This window comes from Cynara cardunculus, assembly GCF_001531365.2.
Source record: "Cynara cardunculus var. scolymus isolate 2C chromosome LG 13, CcrdV1, whole genome shotgun sequence".
NCBI lineage: Eukaryota > Viridiplantae > Streptophyta > Magnoliopsida > Asterales > Asteraceae > Cynara > Cynara cardunculus.
Window position 1 is genome coordinate 5,640,076 of NC_037540.1, and position 8,383 is coordinate 5,648,458.

General features: G+C 39.7%; 2 protein-coding genes across 2 annotated transcripts; both read right to left on the reverse strand.

Annotated features, from left to right (window-relative positions):
• Positions 1-1,669: 1,669 nt before the first annotated feature.
• On the reverse strand, positions 1,670-2,621 carry LOC112526093 (lysine-rich arabinogalactan protein 19-like). Its single transcript, XM_025136482.1, has 2 exons — positions 1,965-2,621; positions 1,670-1,858 (listed from the first exon to the last, which is right to left on the reverse strand). Exons 1-2 carry the CDS (start codon positions 2,619-2,621, stop codon positions 1,763-1,765), a joined length of 753 nt encoding a protein of 250 aa, XP_024992250.1. The 3' UTR covers positions 1,670-1,762.
• Positions 2,622-3,114: 493 nt separating this feature from the next.
• On the reverse strand, positions 3,115-7,601 carry LOC112524347 (tRNA(adenine(34)) deaminase, chloroplastic-like). Its single transcript, XM_025134131.1, has 5 exons — positions 5,655-7,601; positions 5,362-5,570; positions 5,199-5,286; positions 4,262-4,389; positions 3,115-3,600 (listed from the first exon to the last, which is right to left on the reverse strand). Exons 1-5 carry the CDS (start codon positions 7,599-7,601, stop codon positions 3,333-3,335), a joined length of 2,640 nt encoding a protein of 879 aa, XP_024989899.1. The 3' UTR covers positions 3,115-3,332.
• Between the last annotated feature and the right edge of the window lie 782 nt (positions 7,602-8,383).

Below are 8,383 nucleotides of genomic sequence, written 5' to 3' on the forward strand. Positions count from 1 at the left end.
CGATCAAACCACGGTGAACCGCCGAGGAATACCATAAACAAGAGGCATCCCAGGACATCATCCACCTACTGGTTCGGATTCTAGGCACCGAGATCAACTCTCGACAAACACCGACACCGGCCGCCGTCCTTCCTCTCATCTCAAGCCACGAAGAGCACCGATAAACTAGGCCATCAACGACGGAGACACTACTGGTTTATACTTCTGCTTCGGTTTCTTCACGAGACTAACCAGTCTTGACGCATACCTGCGATTTCGCCTTGGTCGCGACAAACTGGAGCCACAAGATGGGTTCGATGTATGAGGTTTGCTATAAAAAATAAACCTCAAGTCAGGGTTTTTGTACAGTGGTCGGTGGATAAACGCATCTGATTCAAATAGATTTATGTTTTTGTTATTTGGTAATACAAGGATTTGGGATACTGAACCCAAATTCCCATTTGTAGCCAATAAAGTGTTTTTCCAGTATGAATCCAACATTTATGACTGATTTCTTCTAATTTCGATATAGGAATGTTCTAAATATGTTTCTGCTATTACATTTGCTTCTACCTTGGTTCTAATATGAATGTACTGGGGGGATTTTTTGTTTGTTGATTAAACAGTGCAAACGCAGGGTTAAAGGCCCACTGGTGTGTCCACCACAGCCTTTCGACTCTTTCGGTCACCGTCTGCCCGCCAATAAAGGCTTACAATCGAGATCTTGCAACAGCTTATTAAATAAAAATCAATAAAACAAACTTATGATGTAATATTTACCTCACATTGCCTGCTGACGAACAAACTCAAACCCTACAGCTTCTGATCTCCATCTCTTTTCTTTTCCTTTTGAATGAATGAGTAATTTTAATATAGCCTTTGAATGCTATCACTCGATACATATAAGGATTAGGCTAATGGGACTGATTTCTTTTGATATTTGAGTATGATTATAATGATGAAAATGTGAAAAAGAAAAGTACAAAACTCCAACCTCTAAACTTGTCCTTTTGCTGTTGCGCTGTCCCTCTTGCCCCCTCATCTGTGACTACTAAACCGTAGTTCTTCTACTCGATATGAATGTTGAACTGCAGTGTGATTCAAGCCTGTTACCAAGCTCTGTCCCTCTGCCAGAGAGTGTGCATTTTGGCCCTTAATGAATTGATTTGTGATAGAGGCAAAAATTTAAATCCGATTCAGATACAGAGGACTAGCCTGCCAGACGAGAACCGCCCTTCCCAATTCTTTTAATAAATTTATATTCTGGGCTTTCTGTTTTCGAGCATCTACTTGTGGGTTCAATTACTAACCATATTCTCGTTTGCAGATTTGGGATTGTTCATGGCATCAAAGCATATGTTTCCTGTTGTGATTTCTTGTTTGATGAAAGATAATTCTCAAGTATGCACTCAATTAAATGAATCCCCTGTTTAGGTGTTTTACTTATTCCTTCCAGTTTGCAATTGTCATGAAGTTTGAAGATCAAGAAACCTCTTCTTGTAAGTGGATTCAACAAAACTTCGCTTGCAGCTGCTGAATTCCCAGATATTTTGACTTTTCGGTTATATGTGTGCAAATTATATAAAATTTCCAAGATGATTTGAAATGGGTTGGATCGAAATTTGCAAGTATTTCATTTAATTCTATACTTGAAGTTTTAACATTATGCATACATTGAAAAAGAATTCAAAGTGGAAAATGTATTTGATAATAGGAGAATTAATATAAAGAAAAATGTGGATAGTAACAATCTCCAATATTTGATAAGGAGTATCTTAAGAAGTTAACTCATGAGAACCAGTAGAACAGCGATAATAAATCCGGTGCCAACCTGTGTTCCAAATCTTCCTTCCTGTTGGAACAGGGTTCTTCCATTACTCTGTGATCAAAGAAAGCAAAGGTCAGTGATTGCAGGAATCTTAGATAGTTAAAAACTGACCTTTTTATTTATTTATTTATTTATCAGGGAATATGTAGGAAATTACCAGATCAAGTGTTGGTGCCGGTGCTGGTGTTGTGTCATCGGAGTCTGTGGCTGTTGGTGGTGCCGGTGGGCTCTTAGCCACTGGTGCCGGTGCTGGGGCATGATGTTTCTTGTGCTTATGCCTTCTTCTCTTGTGGTGTCTAGGAGCTGGTGCAGGTGAGGGACTCATGTCTGGTGTTGGGGCTGGTGGAAGGGTAACTGGTGCTGGAGCTGGTGATGGTGGTGGTGGAGCCGGTGCTGGTGGGGGAGGAGTTGGTGCTGGCGGTGGCGTTGCTGGTGCTGGGGACACTTTTGGTGGAGGCACAGCAGGCGGTAATGCAGGTGGCGAAACAACCGGCGGTGGTGTTGGGGAGGGCAATGACGGTGGTGGAGTAGTTGGACTAGCGACAGGAGGACTCACTGGTGGTTGTGGTGGTGGAATTTGAGGTGGTGGGACCGTTGGGCTAGAAACCGGAGGGGTTTTAGGGGATGGGGAGGATAGAGGGGTGGCTGGTGGTGGCTGTGTTGGTGCGACCGGGGTGGCTGGTGGTGGCTGTGTTGGTGCGACCGGGGTGGTAACAGTGGCAGGTGTATTTGATGGTGAAGCTGCAGGCCCTTGTCCATTGGAAATGACCACCAGAAGGCAGAGGCAAGCCAGAATACTAGTAATCCACAACATTTTGGTGGATGGTTGGTTTTCTTTGGATGAAAAAAATTGGAACTTTATAAGATATCTGCAATCAAGAGGGTTGGTGCTACATGACCTTCATGTGGGTGGTACATCTTCTCTTATTTCTTGATTTGGTGTCCTTGAAGCCCAATCTTGTCAGTTAAGGGATGATGTTTATGATTTTGGTACACATTTCAGATCTAACCATAAATCATTGGTCATCTTTCACCATCAACTCCAATAAATGATCTTTTTCTTTTTCCATAGACTCTTTTTCATAAATCAAGCGTCTTTTTTACATTTTTACGATTACAAAAGAATAACGTTGTGAAAATTGCTGTACTTTTGATGTGTTAAGAGTTTAGAATGGTTACATTGGGATCATTTCTTCTCTGTACATGTTGGAATTTGTCTCGTCTCTTCAAGGGCCTTTTTTGAAAGGTAAGGGTTCTTACTTCTTTTCTGACATAATGCTTGAAAACCTACCGTTGATCGTACTCTTCGAGATGTTAACCAACTACCTAAAATACACTTTGATACAATGTCATGGTCACATGACAGGAAAAGCCAATCTGAGGGTTGAGATCTCGAATTCTGTCCACATCTGCAATTGAAGTTGCGGGCCAAATGTTCAAAGTACTTTTAGGCAATAATTCATATAGAAAAAACTGAAATGTAGGCCAATGCGAATAAGTGCAAAATTTAAGAACAAGATTCAATCTATAAACAGAAGATGATATTGAAGGCATGATGCATTTTAGATAAGAAGTTTGAATGATGATGATGAGATGAAGGTGGAGCTGGTGGTTCTGGTTCTGGTTCTGTTTTCTTCTTTCTCCTTAGCCGGAAAAAGTGCTGCATGACTTCGCCGCACTCTGCCGCCAATACCCCTCTTCTTACCGCCATGTTTGGGTGGAACGGATGCGCAGGAACAGGCGGCTTATCTGTCGGCATTGACCCATTTCCACCATCCCCATCACCAAATAGTCTGCAAAACCAACAGCATTCATATATCACTAGTTACTATTCTTCATTATCACCACAAACCACCACCGGCCACCACCACCACAACCACCGTTGACGGGTACTTATGACCAATCAACAAATGTCTAACTCTATAATCTTGTAACCCGTCTCCAGATTGTACTTTAAACTAGTTAGAAGTGTAATAAGTATTGAATTTATGAAAATGATAACTTTGATGAATGCAAGTTTGGCATTAAATACAAAGGACAAAAGCAATGCCTTGATGCTGACTAATGACAACAAATGCAGGAGAATGAAATAGTAGTGCAGCATCAAAAGCCACTTCCATAAATGAAAACTGGGGCCGCTAATTCGTTAACGGTAAGCGCTTATCGGTAAAAGTCAAGACTCCAGCATACCTTACTGGTAAGATTCTAATCCGTTAAAACAGTATCATATGCAATAATTTATCCGGTAAGCGTTAACTGGGTAAGAGTTGTCACCCTCACCAGGTAAGAGTTGTCACCCTCACCAGGTAAGACTCTCGGCCCAAATCGTTTCTCTTACCGGGTAAGATTATCGATCATTACCATGTTCATCAATAAGTAAAGGGACCCGGTAGTTTAGCGAACGGCCCCTAAATCATGATATTAAACATACTTTCTTTGAAAATACTTGCATACCTAATCCAGCTACCATCAGCTCCTAGAAGTTTATTCGGAGCTCCCCATACGATCGTACCAATTCTGGCTTGAAGGATGGCTCCGGCACACATCGGGCATGGTTCAAGCGTTACATAAAGAGTTGTATCCTGCAAGCCATGCAAAGCAAATCCAGGAGTTACATAAGGTGCAATCAGAGTAAAAATGGTAAGTGGATTGTTTCATATGCCATTATATATGAACAAGCAAGATAATTTAGATCAAATATTCTTCCAAGATTAGTTATTTTAGTGACTGGGAATGGAAAACCCCAACAAGTAATAATTTTTTGAGGTGGGTATGCAAAAAGACCATCGAGAATAGAACGGTTGGATTCAATCTTTTCAACGGAAACTAATGCAAAGACTACTGGAAAAACCCAATATCTTAGTACCAGAATCCTCGTAATCTCAGGATTTGATGCTTACGTGATGATCCATGCCATAGTTTCCTAAAAGATTGCAAATTAAACATTCTTGTACCACAACAAAATTAGCTTTATAGGACGTCAGATATGTCTAAATATACGAAAAGAGTGCTTTATAGGACTTCAGTTTATAGGAGCAAACAATTGTGCGTCCTATGTAAAGGTGTTGCAATAAGTTGATAGGACGTTGGGCCATCTAACTGGTTTTTGAGGACACCTTGGAAATAAAACGTCCTATTTGTATTCTTATACGACATTATTTGAAAATAAGTGTATTACAAAATAAGTATCCTCTAAAAAGAAGCAACAAGAAGTGTCCCATAGAAAAGACTTGTTAGGACATCCAAAAATATATTCTCTGACTTATTGTAACACTATGTAACATACAATTGTTTGGTCCTATAAAACGGTACATTAGAACATTTAGAGATATTTGGGGTTCTATAAAGTTCGATTTTGCTGTAGTGTTGGTAGGGAAAGAGTAAGGATTACCAAAAGTCTCCACGAGCGTAGGTTGGTTGAGGCCTCAGGTATACAAATCATCTCAGCATGAGCAGTTGAGTCATGTAATTCTTCTACCCTAAAACCACAATATTTACTGTATAAAAACATGAACCTGCGAACAAAAATAAACCCCGAAAGACTTAAAACTTACAGATTATGTCCGCGAGCTATGATTTTATCACCCTGCACAAGAACAGCTCCAACAGGTACCTCCCAGATATCAGAAGCTTTTTTAGCTTCCAACAATGCTTCCCTCATAAACTTCTCATCGTTTTTTCGTTGCTTAACTTCAAGGGTATACGCCTCTTCCCATCCGAGTCGATCTATAGATACAAGTTTCCTTCTTTTCAACTCTTCAATCTTGGGATTCACCATTTTGCTAATGTTAGATTCACCAGCTTGTGATATTTCAGTCAAAACAGGTGGAACTGGTTGATCTGTGACAGATGTATCGGTTTCACCAGCCTGTGAAGTTTTCCTGATTGCAGGAGATGGAGATCTTCTCATTCGAATTGCAGATAATGGAAAAGATGATTCTTCAATTATGGGTAAAGAAGTGTTTCTGGATGATCCATCATTGTTTGATGATGGTAATGGTGAATCTAACCCTCCTGAATTTCGTGATTGACCTTTTGTACTTCTGTTTTTCACATTGTCATCAATAGAATCATCTGGTTCCTGACCAGAAAACCATGCTTCACTACTAGCAGACAGATATGAGGAACCCTTTGCACCACCAGAGTTTGGAGTACGACTTCCAGAACGTGGAGATGGCCAACGTGATCGAACCACATCCCCAATAATGGTCCACAATGACCTGCCACTAGTCTTGATGGCTCCATCATTTTCACTAGAACAGGAAGTGTTTTCTGGTGCATCTGTCTCTGAGGGCTCTTGAGTAGATGCATCAGTTACGTGCCACATCTCATCAGACGGCCCTTTTGGTCCAGACCCTTGAGACGAGTGTCTTGCGCCATTTTCCTTTTGATGAAAGCTTTCTGAACCATCATCTGAAGTCTTTAGTTTATCTTGCTCACCCTCTTCGTTAACTAATTTAGCTTCATTAGATTTTCTTAATTCTGTTTCTGAAACTCCCTCATCTGTGGTTCCTTCCACCAATTTCATCCCTGAAATCGAACAATTATCTGAAACTTTGAATTCTGAAGTCTCTGAATGCCGTTTTTGTTTCTCCATACTAACGTCAGATTTTCTATGTGAAAATGAAGTGTTTCCACTATTTGTGACATGGGTATCTGAGATCCCTAACATTTGTTGCGATTTCTCTCTGAATTCTGTTGTTAGCCTGACCAAATGATCAGTTTTCTGGTGTTTTTCTTCTCTGCTGTCTTCAACCCCATCACTAACTTGTGTTGAATTCTCTTCCCAGCTATTCATTCTACTTTTCGACACTTCTGAAATCACTTTTAACTTCTTTTCTGCGCCGTTATATTGCTTCTGGGAGCTGGAAGTTGATTCGATGACACTGTAATCTTTTCCCGATGATTCTTCAAATCTTTTATACTTCATTCTTGATCCTGATTCATCAGTAAATCTATCAGCCTCATAACTATGTTCTTGCCTAGATGAATCCTCAATATTCTCAGAAACATTCAATTGGTGTTGGCTAAACTCTTCATTCAGCTTCTTTTCTGATTTCTTTCTCCAATCTTGGCTTACACCAACCGATTCTCCATAATACCCTTTAACAGTATCCTTCTTCTCCAATATTTTCACTTCTTCCTTATCACATTCATGTCCCCCATCAGCATTTCCAACAACTTCATCAATACAACCTTCACTTTTGACCTCAAAATCTTTGCCACTCTCTATAGAACAGTTCGACCTTTCTTTACTCGAATCAAGATTTGCAGTTTTCGGTAAATTTTGCATCTTTGTCTTCCTTCTTTCCTTCCTCTGCCTCCAATCATCCTCCTCCATAGACCTAACTTTTACTACTTCATCACACTTCAAATCCCTTTTCGCAACCCCGGAAACTACATTTTTCTTTTTCTTACCATCACAAACACCAATATCCTCCAAACCCACTTCATCTGTCAATAAACTAAGCATAACTTCAACATCATCAACACTATCATCACTCACATTACTTAAAAACTGTTTCTTCCTCTTGGGTCCTAAACCCCTAAACTCATATCCACCCTTTACCAACCTCCCCTGTTTTGGTTTCTCCTTCAAAGAAGAAAGCTTCTCATAGTAATAACTTGTATCAAGATCAGTAAAAGAAGAAACCCCAGAAGTATTACCATGAGATCTTCCACTTTTACCATGAAAATAGATCAATCTTTTACAAAATGACCATTGAATCAAGGTCGATTGGCTTAACCCTTTACATAAAAAGCTAGGGTTTATCGAGGCCAATCTATTACACATCGAACTACCAGTAGCACAGCAACAGCAGCAACAAATACAGCATTTTGGCGATGATGATGATGCTGAAACTGATAATGGGATTCTCTCAAATGCATCATGAAACAAGTAGGAGGAATCATTGAAGGATAAAGATAAAGAGGGGTTTAGACGAAAGTGATACATCTTGTTTGAAACAAATATTGTGCATTATCGTTGGGTTGTTCTACTGTGCTGGTTCTTGTGGGTGGTTAGCTTGATGTTAGAATCGACATTTTTGAAGAATCTATTTTGGATTGGGAGAAGTGCAAGAATAGAATAGATGGAAGCTGGAAGTGATGAGAGTGATAGGATGTACAGTTGAACACCTGCTTTTAAAGATTGTAAAGTCTAGTAGTTGATGACTGGAGTCTAGTGGTTGGGATTCCTGAAACCAGTTTGCTGATTACAATGTCACCACTTGCTAACTTTGACCCATAGCATTTAGGAGAAAAACCAAGGGAGTCTTAAATGACAGCGAATCATCTTAAATGAAATTTTGGATTTTGTTATATTTTTATTGATTACTCCTTAATATCTTTAACATAGTCTACAAATAGATATGGTAGAGGCACGTTTAATGCTTGTCTGTCTATTAATTTTCAGTTATTCTCTTCAGCAACGGATAAAGCAGTTTCGTAGCTCACAAGGCTCGTAACCTTGAGTTCACAGGTTGAAATTTGTCGCTGCATACCTTTGTCAAAAAAAAAAAGTATGTTCTACTCTGGTAACTAGTAGTTGGTTGTTAATCATATTATCATTTTATA

Bases quoted from the DNA above. Each gene is read 5' to 3' on its own strand.
- LOC112526093 (XM_025136482.1), bottom strand. From the start codon at position 2,621: ATGTTGTGGATTACTAGTATTCTGGCTTGCCTCTGCCTTCTGGTGGTC. The intron at 1,859-1,964 runs GTAATTTCCTAC...CTTTGATCACAG, and splicing joins CGGCACCAACACTTGATCTG to AGTAATGGAAGAACCCTGTT.
- LOC112524347 (XM_025134131.1), bottom strand. From the start codon at position 7,601: ATGTGTAATAGATTGGCCTCGATAAACCCTAGCTTTTTATGTAAAGGG. The intron at 5,571-5,654 runs GTCACAGATCAA...GTGAATCCCAAG, and splicing joins CTGGTGAAACCGATACATCT to ATTGAAGAGTTGAAAAGAAG. The intron at 3,601-4,261 runs GTATGCAAGTAT...TTGGTTTTGCAG, and splicing joins GCTGATGGTAGCTGGATTAG to ACTATTTGGTGATGGGGATG.